At 33.1% G+C, this 22,592-nt stretch overlaps 1 protein-coding gene across 2 annotated transcripts; it reads left to right on the forward strand.

The window, feature by feature from the left end:
- Nucleotides 1–3,951: 3,951 nt before the first annotated feature.
- On the forward strand, nt 3,952–21,663 carry LOC106080126 (ATP-dependent RNA helicase DDX4-like). 2 transcript variants are annotated; one of them, XM_056030562.1, is made up of 19 exons: nt 3,952–4,265; nt 7,380–7,411; nt 8,398–8,738; nt 10,453–10,516; nt 10,869–10,943; nt 11,204–11,247; nt 11,738–11,810; nt 12,703–12,762; nt 12,915–12,988; nt 13,191–13,257; nt 14,432–14,509; nt 15,101–15,114; nt 15,456–15,754; nt 16,468–16,752; nt 18,095–18,404; nt 19,207–19,306; nt 19,513–19,783; nt 20,023–20,133; nt 21,389–21,663. In XM_056030562.1, exons 1-19 carry the CDS (start codon nt 4,212–4,214, stop codon nt 21,470–21,472), a joined length of 2,436 nt encoding a protein of 811 aa, XP_055886537.1. In that variant the 5' UTR covers nt 3,952–4,211; the 3' UTR covers nt 21,473–21,663. The 2 variants fall into 2 exon arrangements, with proteins under 2 accessions (XP_055886537.1, XP_055886538.1); XM_056030563.1 differs by lacking the exon at nt 10,869–10,943.
- Nucleotides 21,664–22,592: the final 929 nt, after the last annotated feature.

A 22,592-nucleotide genomic window follows, 5' to 3' on the forward strand; every position in this document is an offset into this window, starting at 1 on the left:
CAGCCATCTGCCATAGGTGGCAACTTGCTAAAAATTCTGCGGGCGCCCATTATTCATCCTATCCTTGCCATTTTAGATAGAGGTAGGCTATAAATTTCATAAATTGTTTTCATATGAACTAAAAATTGCTTAAATTTTTAAAATTATTGTTTTGTTTTGGTTTTTGAACTATACTAAAACCCACACACATATTATGATGTTGATAATAGGTCTATAAAAATGATTACACAACGAACTTTAATATCTAATGGACAAAAATAACTTTACATAAAAATACATTTGAAAATAAATATGTGTCATTCTTTCGAAATACATTGCAATATGAACATGTATAATCTGGCTAGAGCATTCAGCGCCAAAACGTTTGCGCCAAAACGACCATCTCGTTAAAACGGCTGCGCCAAACGGGAATCAATACGTCAAAAGGGGAGCAGATGAACAAAGCTCATTAGCTTCAATGGCCGACGGTTAACGATAGCGTCCAGTGGCCATCATCCGAACGACCATCCGCCTTCACGTCCCCCATGTATAGTTGCTTCAGGGGTGTGTTAAAAATATCAAAGCTTAAAAATCTCAGTCGAACTCAAGACACCACGGTTCGGATGCAAGCGCTTTACCACTCAGCCACCACGCCCTTATTATTACATATGCTGGAGATATTCTCGTGGCTTCGTCGCGGGCCCTGTAATAGGGCTACTGTTCTAAATAATACAGATTATCATTGTTGGATTACAGTGCACAGATCAAGTGAGTACAACCTTTGGGACCCAGGTGAAATAATGAATATAAGCGACCAAGGACTAGCTATAGATATTTATTTAAAACTAGGTATATGGACCAACGTTGGGCTTCAGAAATACTAAATCCGGCACTGACAAAGACTTATTGATTAGTTTTAGGGTAACAATTTCAAAGCTACGTGCTAAACAATAAAAAAAAAAAAGATAGTTGACTTTAACTGCGTGACATGTTATTGTCGAGACTAGCCCACCACAGGACCGTGCTTTTAGGCAGACATTTTAATCATTGATGTCTGTCACATTGACAATAAAGATTTTTTGTGTAGTTTTTGTGTGTGTGGGGGGGTATGGGGGAGGGAGTATCTGGGAGAAGGTTTCCGTGCTGCTTTTTCAAGATTTATTTTTCTAAAGGTGACAGACAAATCGACAGACAAACAGCAAAAAAATCAACGGGGTCATCTGAAAACAATATAAATGTTCGCTAAACGTTTTTCTTTTAATATGAATGTTGGTTTTCATATTCTATTAACAAAAGTACGCCCACCGCGTCAGTGGATCCACACATAGACTGAATTCGAAATCGAGTTCTAACGAAAGCCCGGCGTGTTAGCCACTGAGCTATTCCAAGTAGCCGTACTTCTAAAAATACTTTTTACAGTCTAAAAATAACTTAAAATTTTATTGAACAACATAGTTCTGCACACAAGGCTTAAAATTATCTCTCCTATTCTTATTACATTTTCTGTATAGGCCTACAACAAATTATTTAATTACAACTGAGTGATTAAAAAGTTGTTTTTTTTCTATTTATGTGTTGTCATCGACAATGAATAAATGTACAAAGTTTCAACTTGATTCGAAAAAGGGAAGTGGGAGAAATAACGTGAACAAGATTCCACCCACCGAGACAGACAGTCGAATGGGTTGATATAAGCTTTATAAAATTAGACCTTGATCTTCTTCTTCATCTAACCAGCTTTTTGCTTATATACCGAACTGTAATCTCTTTTGCAGTTTGTTAACACTATGTAAATATAGGCTACATAAACGGGATGGGGGAGGGGAGATCGTAGACTTTGATTTGGATGACAGTGATAGATTAGAATTGGGGGGGGGGGGGGCAAGATCAGGTCTGGAAACCATTAAACACGCCTGCCGGCAGGACGGCATCACTGTAGCGTTCAAGTTGAAACGTCTATTGAAAAGAAATGAATATTGCCTGTATAAGGATTGAAATCCATTGGTATGACGACTTTGCATCTGCTTGGAACTAGCTCTGGCATTCGAGACTAGCTCGCCTTGAACTTTATTGGCGTATGGCAATGGCATATTTCTTATTCCATATGCTAGGACAAATTCGTACAAGAGCTCTTTCTTCCCTGGTGCCAGTAGAGCTTGGAACGCGTTGCCTGAATCAGACATGAAAACAATGACTTAGCGGAGTTTACGTCTCTATCGTGCAAGACTTAGGCCTATTTATCTTGTGTTAAGATTGTAATTTATAAGATAAGTTAGTTAAAAAAATCTCGATAATTATAGAACTTATAATCTAGACTTTCTAGAGATAGGCCATACTAGATACTTTCGATACATCAGCTGCGTGGGGGAAAATAAATGGGGCGGGGGGGGGAGGGGCTACTGTGTGGGTGACATCCAGAGGCGTAGTGAGCAAAACGTGCGCCCGGGGCAAGGTACTTATAATTGGCGCCCCTCCCCATTTACCATGAACATTTAAGGCACCTCTCTTTGTGTGGCGCCCGGTGCATCGTGCCGCCTTGCCCCCCCCCCCTCCTTACTTCGCCTCTGGTGACATCGTTCCGAAAAAATAGCTAGATCTAGTGGCCAGACACTCATCTCACTTCTTTGGGATTATCCATAGCCATATGCCTAATGTCTGAAAACTGAAGGAGGCCGTAGACTCTGTCGGCTCAATTTATACCTTTATTTAGATATAGCCTAGATAGGGCATATACGAAAGAATAATTTGCTCTAGATCTTGAATAGTTTTTAAAATACATATACTCCTCACATAGATCTAGATCTACTTTCAATGCCTTTTGCCCCCTCCCTTTTTTTAAATAAAATAAAAGCCTAGAAAAAAATCGTGCCCTTTACTTTAGTTAGGCATAGATCTATATATCTAGGTTCACAGACGCAGACGGCGAAAACAGAATCTAAATCGACCACCTGCAGACAATGATTATAATTGCCTTAAATGTGGCAAAATATGTAGGTCACAGCTGGGGCTGCGCAGCCACGGAAAATGCTTATTATTATTATTATAGGTTCATAATTTGTACGTCTGCACTCAACGGTTGTAGATCTGGGCCTACATTAATATAGGTCTGTGAAGAATAGCGCGGGTAACCACTTGTGGGATCATCTCAATTAAAACAAAAATTGGCTCTAATCATCTCCCTTTATTAGATAACGTTTAAAAGTGCTGCCAAACTGGCTAATTTAAAGATTGTTTTGTCAGCATAGGCCTATATTACAAGAAACGGCTGGATCCTCTACTTAGTCTACCACCAAAGCGAATGCCATAATAACCAGCGATACACGTGTAAGGAAATGTCTCGAGAATTGGGATACACAAATACATGAATACGTGTTCTAACCATAGTCGTTCTACGACCGAAGAAGGCTAACATGAGATGTTGCTTTGCTTTAAAATACTAAGGTTATCGTTACACAGTGGGGCTACTACGAATTATGCAAAGCATGGAAATTAGACATAGCCTATATAATATCTATAAAGGAAGATAAAACATTTATTTTTCTTTAAAAAATGCATTTAGTTGTTTAATTTAAGAACTGCCTAGTCGTGCGATATGCGCGTTGGACTGTCGATCGGTTGTCTAGACGATCTAAGGTTCATTCCCTGCCAGCTGCTATCCCCCGTCGTCCTGCGGGAGATTTAGACTAGGAAGTAGATTCTCTTCAACTCTTGAGGAACATCCGAGACATGTTAAACATCTTACAAACATTAATAATTTACATATTGAATTTTTTTTTATTTTTCTGCTTCGTTTTAAATCTAAGTTTAACAAACAGTTTCTGCTCATAAAATAAATTATCCTGACTGAAACGAGCATATTAGTTATATTGACCCACTGCTGATAATAGAGCGTTTAAATAATTTGATTTATATCTACATTGGGAGAAAAAAAAATGCTGTGAGAAAAAATATAAGGTGTTGGCACAGAAAGATTTTCAGTTGGCAAGTATTCTTTACCGCATGTAAAATATAGATCATAGTTTTCTAGTAGACTCTCAATGATCTCATAAGAGTAGATTCTAGAGGATCAGGATTTGAAGTCGAATTTAGACATAGACTCTAGAATCTACGGAAAGTAGACGTTTAGATTTTTCTGAGGATATTTGACCTACACTACAGTTTTCGAGTTCTGTTAGATCTAGTGTGATAAGATTAGTTAGGTAGATTTATATTAAAAAATTCTCATTCTGAAAATGGACGAAGATTGGGAGGATGCTGTTCAACCCGTTGGTGCCAATACGTTTTCGGTTAGTCTTACTTGACGTCAAGACGAGCTCTAGTCAGGCTAGATGATACTAATGAATGATAGACTCTAGTAATGATAGATCTAGACTATTGTAGACTCTAGATCTAGAGATTATTCTACATATTCAAATTCTTTCTAGATCTAGAGAGAGTAGAGAAGATAAATTCAGATTTCAGATGTTCGAGATTTTTAATCTTAATTTAATAAATTTAATAGATCTATCAAAGTATCATCTAGATTAAATCTAGATCTAATTATTATTTAATTATATATAATAATTAATATAGTCTAATAATTAATTGAAATAATTGTCTTAACTCTTAACCTAGTCCTAGAATGCATAGATCACTACTCACTAGTTAGAGTCTAGATGATAGATATTAATAGATAGATCTACTAAAAAGTAACCATCTGGACCTGGTGAATCTGGTGATCTAGAATGACTAGAATCTAGATCTAGTCTAGATCTACTATCATCTACCAACCAACAAAGACAATGAAGTCAAATATCTAGATCTAGAATCTCGATGTAGTCTCGAGTCATACTATTAATCTATCTAGCTAGCTAGAGACTAGAGTAGATATCTACAATTTATTTATTCTGGACATGTCACATTACATGAATCTGTATAACTCGCTGTTTTTGTGGTCATTATCTTTATTTTGATATTTAATATGTAGATTTAGATCTATCTAATAATCAATTATAATCTATAATGAACTTTAATGTGGTAATGTGCATGTCCATTTTCCAAAGATTCTGGCCCAAGTTCCTTCAATTTAACTGTCTTTTTATGACTACCTTTTCCTAGATCTAGATATTTTTTTTTTTTTTTGGTTGACTAAGTCTCTATGCTAATAGTAATGAGCCCAGTAATGAGCAATATTTATTCTCACTTCTGTTTTATTTTATTCATAAGCCAAGTCTTTTTTTTTTTTATACAGAATAATTAGGCAAATGTTTGGAGTGAGCTTGTTACATTAAATGAAGTTAAATGCCTAGATCTTCTAGCTAGCTAGATTTAGATCTATAGAAACCTATTAGAGAGTATATTCAGACAATTCAGTATATTATATTTATAAGTAGTCATCCATATTCTCCTTAAGCCTTAAACTTTTTAAATTGATAAGTCTTTTATGTCCTCCTTTCCTAAAATGTTTTATCCACCATTAGGCTTGCAGGTGTCTGGCAACCCTAGAATCAACTGAGTGTACATATATATAGTCTTTAGAGATCACTGTTTCCCAAACTGTGTTCCACGGACCTGTGGCTTGAATAGGTTTTCCACAAACTACTGGGATAATTGACTAGTAGGCCACCACATGAATTAATCTTTCTAAAGAAAATAAGCTAAGTGTTCCGCTAAATACTCAGAATGTGTGAAGTGTTCTGTTAAGGAAAATGTTTGGGAAACACTGCTCTAGATTACTCTATATTTAGATCTTATTCTAATCAAGAAACAAAGAAAGTAGATTGACTCTTCAAAATCTAGACTGATAGAATAGATTAGTGCAGGGGTGGGCAAATTACGGACCGCGGGCCACATGCAGCCTGCCGAAGAGTTTTATGCGGCCCGCTGACACATATAGAAATCATATAAAAATGCGAATGTATTTTTAAAAAAATGTTATATATACATCATTGAAACTTCTGATTCCTATCACTTATGATGAAAAGGTTAAAGAAACATTGTCTGTACATGTCATTCTAAGAAATTTGAAGTAAACGAAGATTATGCTAATTGTCAATATTTTGAAACATTCAGTTAAAGACACAAACTCAGGCCAGTTTTTATTCAATGCGATGTAGAATAGTGTTGAAGGTGTTTGGTTTGATTGGAACAAGATGGCAAGTGAAACAACTGATGGAGCCCAATCTTTGACTGAGAAAAACATTTTTATGAATAAATTAAAGAACAATATTCCAATCATAAGCTCTAAATGGCTGCAGTGATGTCAAACATATTACTTACCCAATTATCTCAGTGATGAAACTTATCAGAGAAAGGGGTCTTAACCACAGTTCCCAGAAGTATTGGAGGATTTGGAAACAAAACATTCCAATCTTCGGTACGACAGTAGTATCTGTTTTACCCACTGGCTTAGCATGGAAGAAATTGTTTCTTGAAAGACATTGAATGTCACTTTGTTACTAATATTTATGAAGACTGGAAGAGAAACTTCAAGTATTTCATTAGGTAGTATTGCAATGTTGTTGTTTTTTCATATGTATGTGCATGTTAAATTTGAAACAAAGCTTTCCCAATTCTCCTGGCAAGCTAGTGAAAACAGGTAAAACTATTTCTAGCGAAATGGTTGAAAAGTACAAGACTTATTTGGATTCCTTGATTGAGGAATTTGAAAGCAAATTTTAAAACTTCCAGAATTTGGAACCAGTTCCCTATACCCTCAGATCACCATTGACTGTAGAAGTGATACAGCTCCAGAGGACATACCTGAACACAAATTATGGTCTGATATTGAAGTGTTTGATGCAGCTCCAGAGGACATACCTGAACACAAATTATGGCCTGATATTGAAGTGTTTCAGTCAGTTCTTCCTCAGGAGTTTTATGGTTGCCAGAAGCTGTAGTTCCACACTTAAAAATACTTTGATGCTAAACTTTCACATTATTTGGGTCCACATATATCTCTCAGCAAACTTTTATTTGTTTTGGAAAAAATTTTGATGCTGATAGTTGTTTGACAGCAGTCACAAGGAAAACAACTAGTAAGCTAGTTCAGTTCCACAGTATGCTCGAGTGTAAGCACTTACATACTTCACAATAAGCACAACAGTTTCAGAAACTGCTAACTCTTGTTGTAATTCCTCAATAGGGAGTGAAAAGGATGAAGTCTAAATGTATATACAGTATAAATGTGAATTCAAAGACACTATAGACATTCAGCTAGCGTTATTTTCTCTATATATATGTGTGTGTGGCCCCTGCTTCCAAAATTTTTGTTAATGCAGCCCTCCCCTGGATTAGTGCCTACTTTCAGTGAAAACTTTATAGATATATATACTATTAAATATTCATCTTAATATAATATATACATATAGGATATACATGTTAAGCTCAATAAGTAATTAGAAATATATTTCTACTTTCAGATGATGAATGCTAGAGAGAATGCATCATTTGGGTAATTATTTCTTTTAACTAGTGTTAGCATACCAATTTTAGAATTGTGTATGGAGTAAATAAAACACCTTTTAAACACTGTCACTGTTTAATATTAAAAGGGAATTGAATTTAGTATTACTTCTATTTTCTTTTCCTTTTTTTAAAATTGGTTAATAGGTGAAATTCTATTTAAAATTCATTTAATATGTATAGTATTAATTTATCTGATTGTTCTTAGAAAACTTTTTTTTTTGTTATTGTTTATTATTTGATCTTATGGGTAGAGCTGTGTTTGTAGTTTTGACACATTCTTGAAACAGGTTTGTTAGAATTAGATGATAAAAGTCCATTAGTAATAGCAATACAATAATTTACTAATTTTAATTGTTTTTATATTTAAAAATGTTATGAAAAATAAAAAAAAAATTAATATAGCAAAGTAACATTTAAATCAGTTTTATTTAGATTTTGAAAACAATTCGCCCACTTTGTTACACTCATGGTCTCAATCTTCATCAATCACAGTTTTAATGATTTAAGTGACACTATAATTGGCTTTTGCTGTAAATAAAAAAGACAAACTTAAAAGATATTTATTTTTAATGTGGGCATGCTCAGTGCACTATGATTCAATCAATCTCTGTGGAGCTGTGGAGAAGAGTGTATCTAGGATAAAGTTTCTGTGCTTCCAATCAAATTGTATTTTGGCAAATGCTTAATGAATGACCAATTTTTTTATTGATAGGAATCTTACAATGATTAGCTGATTTAATCTTAAAAAACAACAACAGCCTAATGATGTAAATCTATGTATTTTTAAGTACCAGATACACAATACTAAGATAATACATGGGGAAAAAAAGCTTTATATATATATATATATATATATATATATATATATATATATATATATATATATATATATATATATATATATATATATATAACTTTGGTATTTGTCTTTTTTTCCCTTAGCTATTAATAAATATATTTTTTTCCCTCTAGGAAAGCTTCATTGACTAGCACATTTATTGGAAAAACTGTCAGAGGTCTTGGAAGAGGACTTGTAGACAACAGTCAATCTTCATTTGGGGGTATTGGGTTTGGCAACAAATCAAACCAAGAAAATAAACCACAGTCACATGGCAATGGATTTGGTAGAAAAGAATTTGGGAATGAAAATGGAAGTAGAACATTTGGAGCCAACCGGTCCAATAACACAGAGGACAGTGGTGATACAAAGTCATTTGGGGGTTTTGCTGCTATTAGAGCATCTGGATTGTGCAACGCACAGAGTGACAAAAGTACTTCCAATGGGACAGGGAATTCATTTTCAAATAAAGAAAGTATGTGTATTTTTTTTTTTTTTTGTCTTGGCAGCATTAATTAAGCAAATTTGTCAGTTATTAGTAATTATGAACGATAAAAAAAATATAGGAAAAAATTTCCTTGTTTTAACATGGGTCTTTGTCATTGTAATTGTACAGTCCATAAGCTCAACAAGCTTGGTAGGTAATTCTATTTTATATAAATATAAAACTGCTTTAAAGCTACATATATTATTGTGTGGAGAAAATAGGCATTAAATTAATAATAACAATCTTTATTATCCATGTAAAAATTTATCTTACAATTTGTGTATTACACCAAACAAAAAATGATAACTATAGAAAACCAAAATATACATTCACACCAGGTATTAAATTTTATTCAGTGATTTGATTGCCAGAGTTTTTGTGTCTGTTTGTCTTTGCTATTGGTGCCTTGTATGCATTTGTGATGGTAAAATCTGACCCAGAGGGTGATTTTTTTTTTTTTGTATAATGGCAGTTCCGCACATTTGTAAGTCTCCTATCACTCTGACAATATCTGTTACATTACACCTTCAAACACTGTCACTTTTGTTTTGCACATGTTTGTAATAGTCTGTGTATTGACATGTCTATATATATATATATATATATATATATACAGGTGACTAATGGTGTCACAAAACACAAAGGAACTTTTTTTTCCAACACATAATGATCTTGTGAATTTAGGTCAAGCTATTTTTAAATGTGTAATTGTGTGAAATGTTGCCTCACTGCTTGGTGCAGTTGGTGTTACATTTTTGTGGCCATGGCTAGCATGTTGGCCAATCAATAACTTACTTAGGCTTCTAAAGACATTTTGAATTAGAAGTTATACATTAACAATATAGATCAAAGAAATATTTTTTTTAATTAAAAAAAATACTTTCAGATACTGTCTTATACAGCCTTCAATGTAGTAAAGTATACCTTGTATATAAGTATATGTACTTCATTAGTAACATTTATATAATGGACAAACCAAAAAATGAGACATTTCGGTTCAGCTAAACCCTTTTTTTTTTAAACTTAATAATCATATTAGTGAGGACTTAGAAGTTACATAATAACTAAACTTAATGATATTTAAAAAAAAAAAGGTTAATGTCAAATTGAGTCATATCTCACTACACGATTACACTGGTGGAAAAAATGTTTGTTCTCTGGAATACAGTAAATCTGACACTAGCTGACACATTTAACTGGTTAGATAACTTCATATTCTCTGGAGCCAGTGGATCCTGCTGGTATATTATATTGGTTAGAATGTTTTCAATTTCCTGCAGCCATGCCACCATGATATAATGCAGCCAGGACATAATGTGTTTATTTCATAGTCTTAACATTGCTACATTCCATCATCAACATCCATAAGCACAGAGAAGCTTCTTTAGATTAAATTATAATAATTAGAAATGCATTGTTACTGTACAGTCTTTCATCCTCTAGCCAGTGGCGGCGAGCGAGAGATGTATTTGCAGGTGAATATCGTAACTCCCAGTATTTCTCTTATTTATTTTGGTGTTTGTAAAAATCCACCTTAAAGCTTCAAACTTTCAAGTTAATCTCCTCATGTAGAAAACCAGATTTCCTGACAAGTGTGACTTAATGCTTGTGTTCACATACAGACTTGTAAAGTTATGGTGAATAAGAAGGACAGATTGGGAAGTTCTTTATATCTATATATATGTTAATCATTCTATTAAAGGTGGTGGTTTTGGAAGAGGTGGTGACAGGAATAAAAGAGCAGGAGATTGGATTTGCCCTAATGAGTAAGTAATTTGTAGATATTTTTTTTTTATTGAAGTTTATTCAATTTATTAAATTTTTTTGCATGCCGATTCGTGTGTTTTTTTCATATTATATATGGCCAATCCTGTTTGAGTATTGTGTGTGTTAGTTTTTATAAGGCTAGACTTTTTATGTTGCTTAGGTTTCTGTGTGTACCAGATTTTTTTATATAAGTGGCAGCCCTTAAAAGGATGAAGTTAAGGAGAAATCAAGTTGGGGACATTCTTTAATAGATGACAAATAAAGATAACTTTCTTTGTTCTTAAACTCAAAGTAGTTTCGCTAAACTATAATGAGCCTAATTGTGTGACCTTTGAAAATGTTTTGTCATAGAAATTGTGGGAACAGCAACTTTGGTTTTCGCCAATCCTGCCAGAAATGTGACACTCCCCGAAGTGATGATAACATGTAAGACTTGTTACACACAATCAAGTTTCTGTTTCGTATTGATTTGTTACATTTTTAAAAAGTTAACGTCTTATTGAGTTGTTTACAAAGTTTGTCTAATGTTGTTACATTACTCACAGTAAATGTTTCATGTTGTTATGTTACATACCCACCTAAATGTTCAATGGTTTTTTTTTTTTTTTTTTTTTTCTTTAATGCATGTATATTGAATGCTGAAATATAGGTTTTTAAATTATTTTGTTTTCCTTCTATTATTTTAGGAAAAGAGACAATTCAGATTCTGGCTTCAGAAAAAATAACTTTGGTATGTTGTCTACATAAATATATGTTGTGAAACTTAAGCGAAATTACCAAACTAGGCTCTGAAATTTAGAATTCCTTCCCTCTGCTTTAAAAGTTTACAAATTTAACTGTTCTGTCTTATTTTGGGATTTTTTATTTTGGGATCTTTGGGTCCACCTAGTTCCAATGGGTCCCTGACATTAGTTGGGAAAAAGTGAAGGCAGTTGGTTGTGTGCTGGCCACATGACATCCTTGTTAACTGTAGGCCAAAGAAACAGATGGCCTTTTACATCATCTGCTCTATAGATCATAAGGTCTGAAACTATAAGTAGTTTAAGCAACATACATAAATTCATGAGTTAATAATAATACATATATTAGATATTCTAACATTTTATGTAATTAGGGAACAGTGTTGATTAGAATTACACTAAAATTTCTTAGAATAAATTCTACTTGTATATGTAGCTTGAACAAAAAAATACTAGAGCTTATATAGCTCTTTTCTCCAGGTGGTCAAGGTTTTGGCGGAGGAGGTGGTAGTGATGGTAATAAAAGGTCAGGAGATTGGACATGTTCTAATGAGTAAGTACCAGTACCATCTTTCAACTGTTTTTTTTTTTTTTTTTTTTTTGTTTGGTCATATTAGAATTACATGGTAGGGTCCTTCGAAGAGCGTGTCTGCAAAGCATCCACACAATCCTGATGCAGTCCCAGCTGCGATGGGCAGGTCACGTCTACAGAATGGAAGACCACCGCATCCCTAAACGACTCTTGTATGGCCAACTAAACGAAGGAAAGCGCTCGCAAGGTGGGCAAAGAAAGCGCTTCAGGGACACCCTCAAAGCTTCTCTGAAGGCGTTCAGCATAGACCCTGGCACCTGGGAGACAGAGGCACATGACAGAGCATCATGGCGTCGAGCTGTGAAAACTGGCGCACAGGTTGCTGAGGAAAAAAGTACAAAGCTGGCAGAAGAAAAACGCCAGAAAAGAAAAGCAAGACAAACCTGCCCAGTGTGTGGCCGAACATTCCGGGCTCACATAGGTCTTACCAGCCACATGAGGAGGCATAAAACCCCAGTGCAAAGCCCTCAGCCCCCTGGATGACAAAGTGGTCATCATCGAACCATGATGGACGAACTATATATATACATGGTAGGGACAAAGTAGCTAATCATTTTTTTCCCATATCTCCTTTACTCATTTTATGAAAGTTAAAAAAAAAAATCTAGCACTCACTGCTTGATACTCAAAATTCTAGAAGTAGGAGTAAAAAAAAATATTTGTGGAATTTCCTGAATTAAAACAAAAGGAGCTTATGAAGGCAAACCAAGGAAAAAGTGAAGGATATTAATCAATGCACAGTTATTGTTTTTGTTAATGAAGATTTAAAAAAAAGTATGTTTGATGTAAGGATTGGGAAAACCTGGCAAGTCTCAGTGTTTAAATATAATAATCTTTTTTTCCTTGGTTTCAGATCATGTGGAAATAACAATTTTGCTTTCAGGCAAACATGTCAAAAGTGTGACACTCCAAAGTATGTCTTTTAGTCTTTTTTTTTTTTACCAATGTATTTATTATTATTTTTGTTTGTTTTGCCCTTGATAGATGTTTGCTGCCTTTAAAAAAAAAATATTTTTTTAAATAATACATCATTATATTTGCAAACTTCTTTATTATATTTTACAGAGATGACTCAGGTGGTGATTCTGGCTTTGGGAATAATCAATCACAGTCAGGCTTTGGCAAAGCTAAATCAGGAGGTTTGTTTATTTTTTTTTCTTGATTTCAATATTTTACCTAAGTTTATTTTTATTACTATATTTGTAAAGTGTATTAGCAGAGCACATTTAACTCTTTTTCTCTGGAATTATTTTCAATTTCTGACGGAATTCATTTTGTAGTGCACTACCATGTTTTGATTACATTAAAAATTTTTTATTTGAATCCATTGTATTATGACAGGATTTAAAGGTTCCGACTCAAAGCCTGGTGGCAAACCGAGGGGGGAGGAATGGATTTGCCCAAATGAGTAAGTCAAAATATCTATCGTTTTAATTGTGAATTGACTTTTTAATGAAGAATAGCTAGAAAATACTTTATGAGAGATGTTCATCTGGTTAATAAAGATCATGTTTTTTTTTTATGTGCTCTAAGTGGGCTATCTCTTTATCTTCTCAAATTGAGCAATAAATGTTGTGCATTTGCTTGTTACAATCATGGTTATGAAGCATAACCTAACCCTAAATTTAAAAGCACACTATTAACAATTAAAAAGGAAGCTAACCAACTTCAATTGTTTTAAGCTTTTTTTTTCACCCAAAGCTGCATAAGCACAGTTTCATTATCTAGTAGTTCAGAGCATGTAGTACAAAACTATTCACTGTTCAATTTTATTTTCAAAACACTCCAATGTTTACTATTAGATTGCCCTAGTTACATAATTTGTTGATTCAACGCATAAAGAAAATAGATGAATAAATCTATCTATATGCATGTTGTAATAGCCAGTTTGTTTTGTGTTGTTTTTCCTAACATGTTCCATGAACTTTTTTATTATTATTGGCAAGGAATCATATTTATTACTTGACCATGTAAGTTTGTAATTAAAATAGGGATGCCCAATCAAAACAGAAACAACAAAGATTCGTGCCTGCTGATAAGAAAGTGATTCTCAGAATGATTCAAACCAGTGACGCAACTTGTCTTTATGAAAGACTGAGAGCTTTGATAGTATCTGCTTGAGTAATAACTTATTAACACTTTTGACTTCCACTTTTAATTGGTAAAACAAAAAAAAAAAAAAACTTTCACAAAATTGTTTATTTTTGCATCTCTAAGAGGACTCTTTTTATAATTCAACAGTTTCAACTATTACTATTCTAATTGAAATATATGTAGATTGATGTTAATCCATGAAAAATAACAAACACAAAATTTTTAGATTTTAAAATTAATCTCATCCCTGAAATCTTTTGAAATGGTTGACAGTGTTTGACAGCTGAAAGTCTTTAACATATTTGTGGTTAACATTTCATTATCTGTAAGTCTTGTTAAAATGTTTATAAAGATAGCAATTGTAAGAAAAGTATAACCTGGTGAAATTTACTTTTATTTAAAAATCTATTTTTATTATTACTTTGTCAATCTTGGCAAACTTGAAGACCAATAACTTGTATGTCTCAAACTTGTGTGTTTATCTGCAGGGACTGTGGCAACAACAATTTTGCTTTTAGAAAAGAATGTATGAAATGTAGCACACCCAAACCTGGAGGATCCACTGAGTAAGTGTTGGTCACCAGACCTGATCTCATTCATCTCTTGTTACTTAAGCTAAGCTAGACACTAGAGCTCAAATGAATTGAAGCCCAATACTTGTAGACATATTAGCATTGAAAGAACAAGTAGAAAAAATATCACAATTGAAACTGGATAATAAATACTACACATTAAGAAAAAACGCAGGGTGAATTGACTTAGGATGCCCAGCCTAAAATGAGATAAAGTTAGTAGACTAAAAGTTATGGTGAGATAGCGTTAATGATCAGATTCACAAGACAAATTGTCATGTACAGTTAAAAACTATCTTCATAATTTTTTGATAATACTGAAAATGTTCAACTAGATCTTTATAGAAATTATTCACTAAAATGTTTTGAAAAATCCAGTATTCGTTACTTAACTATTTGTTAAAACAATCTTGACGGGTAGATTCATTAAGTTATCTTTGCATCTCATATCAAGTATTTTTAGACATTTTTGTGATAAAACTTTTACATCATGATTAAGGCCTAAAAAAAATGTATAATCTTTTTACTTGTGAAAGCTGAAATGAAATTCGAATGTATTAATAATCTTTTTTTTTTTTCCCTCAGTGATGCTGGAGTCAGTGAGTAACATTTTTGTACAAGATATTTATTCATGTTTGTTCACTTTGTTGGTTATATAGTGGGTTAGCTCCGTCACTTATTAACTTAAGTTTATGAACAAATAATTCAGTTAAATGATAATCATTTTAGTAAGATACAGCAGTTGTAGAGATGTTTTTTTTTTAAAACTGTTTCCTTGGAAACTTTGTAGCTTTTATATTGATCAAAAACTAACATAGACATTAAATCTTCAAGCCTTACTATATTTTGGTATGCTTTGAAAGTAAAATTCTAGTTTTCTGAATAAAACTATGTATTTGACTTATATTTGATAACCAAAAAATGTTTCTCTATCCTTAAGGTCGACCAGCGCCTTACATCCCTCCTGCACCTTCAGATAATGTGGATGATATTTTTGGCGGACATGTTCAGAAAGGGATCAATTTTGACAAGTACGATGATATTCCAGTGGAAGTCAGCGGCCATGACCAATGTGGTTTTATCACAACTTTTCAAGAAGCTGGCCTTTTGCCAACATTTCTCCGCAACATCAAGAGGGCTAACTATGAGCGTCCAACACCCATCCAAAAATACTCAATTCCAATTATAATGGCTGGAAGAGATTTAATGGCTTGTGCACAAACTGGTTCTGGAAAAACGGTAATGAATTTAAAAAAATGTTGTTTCTTTAATAAGACTTGGTCTTGTGTGTTCAATTTAGACTCAGCTGTTACCTGCATATTCTGCATTATCAGATTCAGATGGAGTTGCCTCATATTCATATAGTAAATGTTAACTGGCTAGTCAACACGACTTGCCTGAGCAAAATGAACCCTTGTTGTTATGCTACTTTTTGTCTATTCTTTCAGTTTTCTTATTAAAAATTACACTAAGGCTCTACTGATGTGTGTGCTGATTCTTCTGTATTATTCTATTGATAAAGTTGTACACTGAAATAAAATCATTTTTGTATTGTCCATTAACTATGATGCAGTTGTTGAGCATATCAATTAGTATTATGTCTTCCTTTGGGTAGTTAAGTAGAATAACTGTCCTAGATTTGGACTCTGTTCTAAAATTGTGTTCCTTACATGTTTGATCATAAAAAAGTCTCCATAATGTTTAATTAACTATTTAAGATAATGTAATCTAAAAAAAAGAGATTTTCATCCACTATTTTCATTGGTCTGTAAATATAACGATTGAATCTATTTAGCTGGAACTAGTACATGCTGTTCAAATCATTAGTATATACATTAAAGTATTTTATTAATCTTGTTTGTTATTTGTTATGTTAAATAGTTTAGTGTTTGACTATTGCTTAAACTTACGTCCACACTAGACTTCTCATTACTTATGACTTTTGTTTGCAGGCTGCCTTTCTCTTACCTGTGTTGACCTCCATGATTCAGAAAGGTTTAACCACAGACAAATACCAAGATGTTCAATATCCTCAGACCATCTGTGTTGCTCCAACTAGAGAGCTAGCTCTGCAGATCTACAATGACTGTCGTAGATTTGCCTATGAGACAGATGTGAGAGCTGTAGTGCTGTATGGTGGAACATCTCTGGGCTATCAAATAAAACAAATAGAGCAGGGAGCCAATATTGTCATCGGTACCCCAGGGCGTTTGCTGGATGTCATTAATAGAGGAAAAGTGAGAAACGTTAATTTTTAAATAATTTCATTAGCCGTGGCAAATTTGTAAAAATTTTAGTAAGTGTTGAATAATTTTTTGCTATATAAGCCTTTTAAGTCGTTCCTAATGCATGTTAAATTTTAATTTAATGAACAATGTGTACATCTTACAACTAGTCAAGATGTCATTAGATCAAATATATCTGATGAAATAGTTACAGTTTCTGGTATTAGCCACCTTCTTGCTGCTGAGATTTAGCTTCATTTCCAGTCAAGGCTTCAGTGCAGAACAGATATGTAATTGCAAAAAAATATTTAGTATGGAAAATACAATTTATATTGAACATACACCTTCAATCAAGGTGGTAATGTCCTAACTACTCAGTTTTGATCATTATGAAACTGAATGAATGTTTTTGATCTATTTTTCCTACCCACAACTCTTTGTTGTTCATCATTTGCAGATGTTTCTTAGGTTAAGGATAAAATTTATTTCATTTAGAGACACTGCTGGACAGAAGATTGTAAATTAGCAACACTTAACCATGACTTCCAAACCCACAATGAAAAACAACTCAATATTTACATTGACAAATCTAGTGTAGTAGTTCTTTTTATATCTCAGCGCATATTTATCACTAAACTGCATATTTATCACTAAACTGCATATTTATCACTAAACACATGTATAGTTTGTGTTTTTTTCCCTCCTGAAATTATTTTTTCCTGTAAATCTCCAGAAATACCAGTCTCAGTATTAATGTTTACATTTACACAAAGAATAGACTTTTATACAATAACTTAAGTGCTACACCTTCATGTGTGTGTGTATACATATATACAGGGCTTTTTTTTTTTTTTGTGACGGTTCGGCACCTTTTTGAAAAAATTCTTACTTTTCTTGTATTTTAACGTATATTATTAATTTTCAGTAGTTAAAAGTTAGGCAATCAACTACTGAGTACCTGCACCTAATCACTGAGTACCGGCACATATGTTTTTCTTAAAAAAAAGAACTGCATATATATATATATATCATTCATTCATCATCATGAATGAATGATAATGAATGAATGAATTATAGCTCCTTATGTGCCCAGACGAATTACTGGTTTTGTTTTCTTCTTCAATTGGGGTAAATATCTGCTGTTTAGTCACAGTAGTTCTAGCCATTGAATGGAAATAAGCCCGAAAAACAAATGACTTGGTACAGTTTAAATAGTTAATCATTTTTTGAAATTTTTTCTTGGACGTAATGATCTTTTTGAAGGAGTTTCAGTAAACTAAAAATGTAAGATATGGTGTTGAGGCTATTTGAGGTGAATTTGTCATAAGCTCTGTATTGATTTTTTTTTGTCTAGGTGAATTTGTCCCAAGTACTTTATCTCATACTGGATGAAGCTGACCGCATGTTAGACATGGGGTTTGAACCTGAAATTAGAAAACTAGTGGAAACTATGGGAATGACTCCTAAGACACAGCGACAAACTCTCATGTTCTCTGCTACATTTCCCGAAGAGATACAAAAATTGGCATCAGACTTCTTAAATGATTACCTCTTTGTGACCATTGGACGAGTGGGTGGAGCCAATACAGACGTTTCACAGAATTTCTTTGAGGTGGAGCGTCTTCAGAAACGTGATGCTCTCTGTGATATTCTACGAGCTGGAGGTGAAGTTATTTCAATTAATGCTTTTATCTAACTTAAAATATTTTGATCAAAAAAATTTTCATCCTTTTTCGACATGAAAAGAAGACTTTATCTTTAATTATTAGTAGTTTTTATTTCAAAATAGTATTATGTTAATGTAATTTGAATTGTTTGAAATTTTGTTTGAACATTTTTATTCTGCCAGTTTTGAAGCTAAAAAAATTAATAGAAACAGTTATTTTCTGCCAGTTTTGAAGCTAAAAAATTAATAGAAACAGTTATTTTCTGCCAGTTTTGAAGCTAAAAAATTAATAGAAACAGTTTTGATAATTGGCTAAATAACTTGAAATTAAATATTGAATGATACAAATTAACTAAAAGTAATTTGTTAGTTTACTGAACTGAAGTTTAAACAAAGACATACACATTTTTTTAGTTGAATGTATTTCTTTGAGTTCAATATATGTAACAAGATAGATTTGTGACAAGTATCAAATCTGTACTTTAAAAAAAGGAATAAGTGGTGGGAGAAGTTTGATTAGAAGTCGGCCTGGTTTGTGCTGGGACTGAATTTCTTCATAACCTTGCTATCGACTATCTGCAGTATTAGACCCAACCTTCTTGTGTGCTAGCTGTAATTGGCTTTGTAAAGCAAAAAATCTCCAATGATACTAGGAATTGAGAGAGTCATTTTAGATGAAGGAACTTCATCTTTATTAACTATTCTTTGTGTTGCTAAAATAGTGATATATAGACTGCCAGAAAATCTTATTTACAAAGCAGTACAATTTATTTATATGCATGTTCCTTTATTTTTTACAGAAAATGAAAAGACTCTTGTTTTTGTTGAGATGAAGAGGAACGCTGACTTTTTAGCATCCTACTTGTGCCAGTCTGGCTTCAAAACTACCAGTATTCATGGGTAGGTAGCACCTTTAAAACAGAAAATGGCGATGATGTACCACTAGTTGTAAACTGGCTTAATAACTACCAGCATCGAATGATGATGAAGAGCAGTGCCCATGTTAACATCGTTTTTTGTTTTTATGGTTGATGCTTTCTATTTCGCGTGTATCATTTATTTCAGTGATACGTCTTTACACTTTTTTTTTTGTTTGTTAATCTCAGTGATAGGTTACAAAAAGAACGTGAAGAAGCCCTTGAAGATTTTAAAAGAGGAAGTTCCAATGTATTAGTCGCCACCTCAGTTGCCGCTCGCGGCCTTGACATTCCTGAGGTGATGCATGTTGTGAATTATGACTTGCCATCTTCCATTGATGAATATGTGCATCGCATTGGCCGCACTGGACGTTGTGGCAACCTGGGCAAGGCCACCAGTTTTTTTAGTGCTGATACAGATTTACCATTGGCTGCTAGTCTGGTTCGAATCCTTAAAGAGGTATAATTCTATGACCTGTCTTTTACTTAGAAGTGTAATTGATTAATGTCTATTGAATGGATTTTAGTTACAGTTCCACTAAAAATTTAGTAGTGACTGAATATTATTTAACAACTATAAGCATGAACTATATTGGTTAACACATTTAATTCAAAGAAGGCCCAATGTGTACTTATGTTATAACTTTAGTGTTGAACCATGTCAAACTATTGAGCTAACTCAAGGTATGTGTATTGTAGGCTCATCAGGAAGTTCCAGATTGGCTAGCAGCTCATGCCAGTGGTATGGGCCCAGGAGATACTGGAACATTCACTTCCAAATTTGGAGGAAAGGATATCAGAGCAGGAAAGGTAATATCAGATGTAAATTAAAATAATATAATTTGTATTGGTCTGAAATGTTAAGAGAATTAAATTGTATGTATATAAATTATAAAACTGGGTCAATAAAGAAAAGTTATTAGCTTTTTAAAATACAGAATTATTATTTGCCCATATTTGAATACCAGACCTAGAGATCCTAGTTTTGTAACCTTAAATTAATTAATAGGCCACAAATACATACAATCATAAAAGATCTACAGTTCTTTGAATGTGTCCCATGCATTAATCTGGGATGTGTGGTCAAGAGGCTAAGTATGCTTGAACTTGGCTTGGCTACCTATGAAGGTGGCTTGATGATTGACACCAGACTCAAGCAGAGTTGTGTTTACTGAGCGCCTAAAGGCAGCACAGAAAACCTTCTCCCAGATACCCCCAATGGTCTACAAATGAGATTGGACCTTTGCGCTCTGAGCAAGCTACAAGCATGAAAGTGGTGCTATATAAAAGCTATAATTATTATTATTATTATTCATGATGTAAATTAATTTATGGTCAAATTTTCTAAGTCCAAGTTTCAATTTGTTTTATGACTGAATCATATTTTTAGCCCGGCAACACTACAATCTGTTGGTTTGTTTTGACTATATTTTCACATTTCACCATCACTTTTTACAAACCTTTTATCAACTCACTCTGTCTGGTACAAATCTTGTACATGGTTTCTCCCACTTCCGGATCTCAAATTTGAAAAAAAATTTTTGTTTGTTTATTATAATACCAGTTTTCTTAGTTTCTGTCACTCAGATAGCATATCTTCGGTCCAGGGGGGATTCAGTTTCTTTCAAGGATATAATATTAAAATACACTCCTACTTTAGTCATATATCTTTCTTTCCTTTTCTACTTGAAAATTAGATGGAAGCTAAAAAAAAACACCTATTGGGTTGAAAAATTATGAATAAAACAAGTTTTTCGTAAATTGTGATTGTTCGATTGTTCTATGTACCCGACAAGTAATCACAGGTTAAATTTTGTATTTTATCATACACATCAAGTAGTAGAATTAGTGATTATCAGTGGTCATGGACTAACATAAGTTTTTTTTGTTTTTTTTTTCAGTTGTCTGTAGAACGTTTCTGTGACTTAATAACTATTGTTAAAATACAAATGTGTGTAGTAGTGTCTCACATGCCTACATTTCTTTCACAAAACTTTGTTAGTCTTAATGAATTGTCCAGAGCAATTAAAATTAACAGTAGCCAATTTTTTTTTCTTTCTTTCAGCTATCTGCCCCTGGTAAAGTTGAAGACAGTTGGGCTGCCGGGACAGGTGCAAGTTTTGCTGATCGTGATGAAGAAGAGTGGTAGTTAGTTTTATGCTGAGACTTCCAAGTTTTTATGTTTTTATGCATTTACAGTCAACAACTGTTTGTATAAAGTTGATTTCTTGTTGATTAGGCCACAAAGTTGTTGGTTCTTTTTTGGTTTATTTTGTTTCATTATTTTGACAAAGTTCTCTTGTTGCTGTATATAGTGTACAATAAAAGTATACTACAATATTTTCCAGTGTAAGTCTTATTTTAGTTTCCATTGTGGTGGAAGTTGAATGCTAAGGGATGTCTGTTGGATAATGTTGTTGTTTTTTTAATTAATATTTGAATAGCTTAACAAGGATGTCATTATCAGAAATGTTTAACATTAAGTAGAACATATGATGTTTGATATTAATAGAAGGTCAAATTTCTTATTCCATCTACTAGGACTAATTCGCACAACTAGATTAACTCATGATTATCTTCCTTTTTGAAGGAACTTTTGTTACCAGTAGATTTATAGGATAAATCCCTCACAAACTTTTATGAGATTATCACCTTATCCAATAATTACACAAGGTTCAAATGGTCATTTTTAAGTGCAAAATATTTATAGTTTAATTTGTATGGTTGTAGATACACTGATTTTATGAATGAAGTGAATTATCAGACTTCTAAACTTTTTTTTTTGACATTTGGCAAACAAATGAAAGCTCATTTGAATGCTCTTTCGGAATATTGAAAATGATATACTTATTTTCAAAAAAGGGGTAAAACATTGGAAACATTTAAGAGCTTTGCAATTTATATCAAACTCATTTAAGCTACTAACAGAGACTGCTTCTCTGAAAAAAAAAAAAGTCTGGTTTTGTGAAGAGAAACATTTATGATATTGACAACAACTGAAATATAGGGAAAAAACAATGGATGCAAAAATGTGTTTTGTGGTACTGTGGAGAAATGTTTGAATTATTTAACATTTGAAGACCATTTGGTAAATGAGAAAAAAAAAAGATTAATAACATTTTCTTTATATTTCTAAGTTCACACTATTTCTTTGCTTATTTTTGCATTAACCTAAAAGAAGGTTGAATAGCCTAGAGCGAAAAACAAAAAGCTATGATGAGAAAAGCATTACACACATCAAGAACCAATATTAGAGACTTGAACCAAAA

This window comes from Biomphalaria glabrata, chromosome 5, assembly GCF_947242115.1.
Source record: "Biomphalaria glabrata chromosome 5, xgBioGlab47.1, whole genome shotgun sequence".
In the NCBI taxonomy this organism is placed as follows: domain Eukaryota; kingdom Metazoa; phylum Mollusca; class Gastropoda; family Planorbidae; genus Biomphalaria; species Biomphalaria glabrata.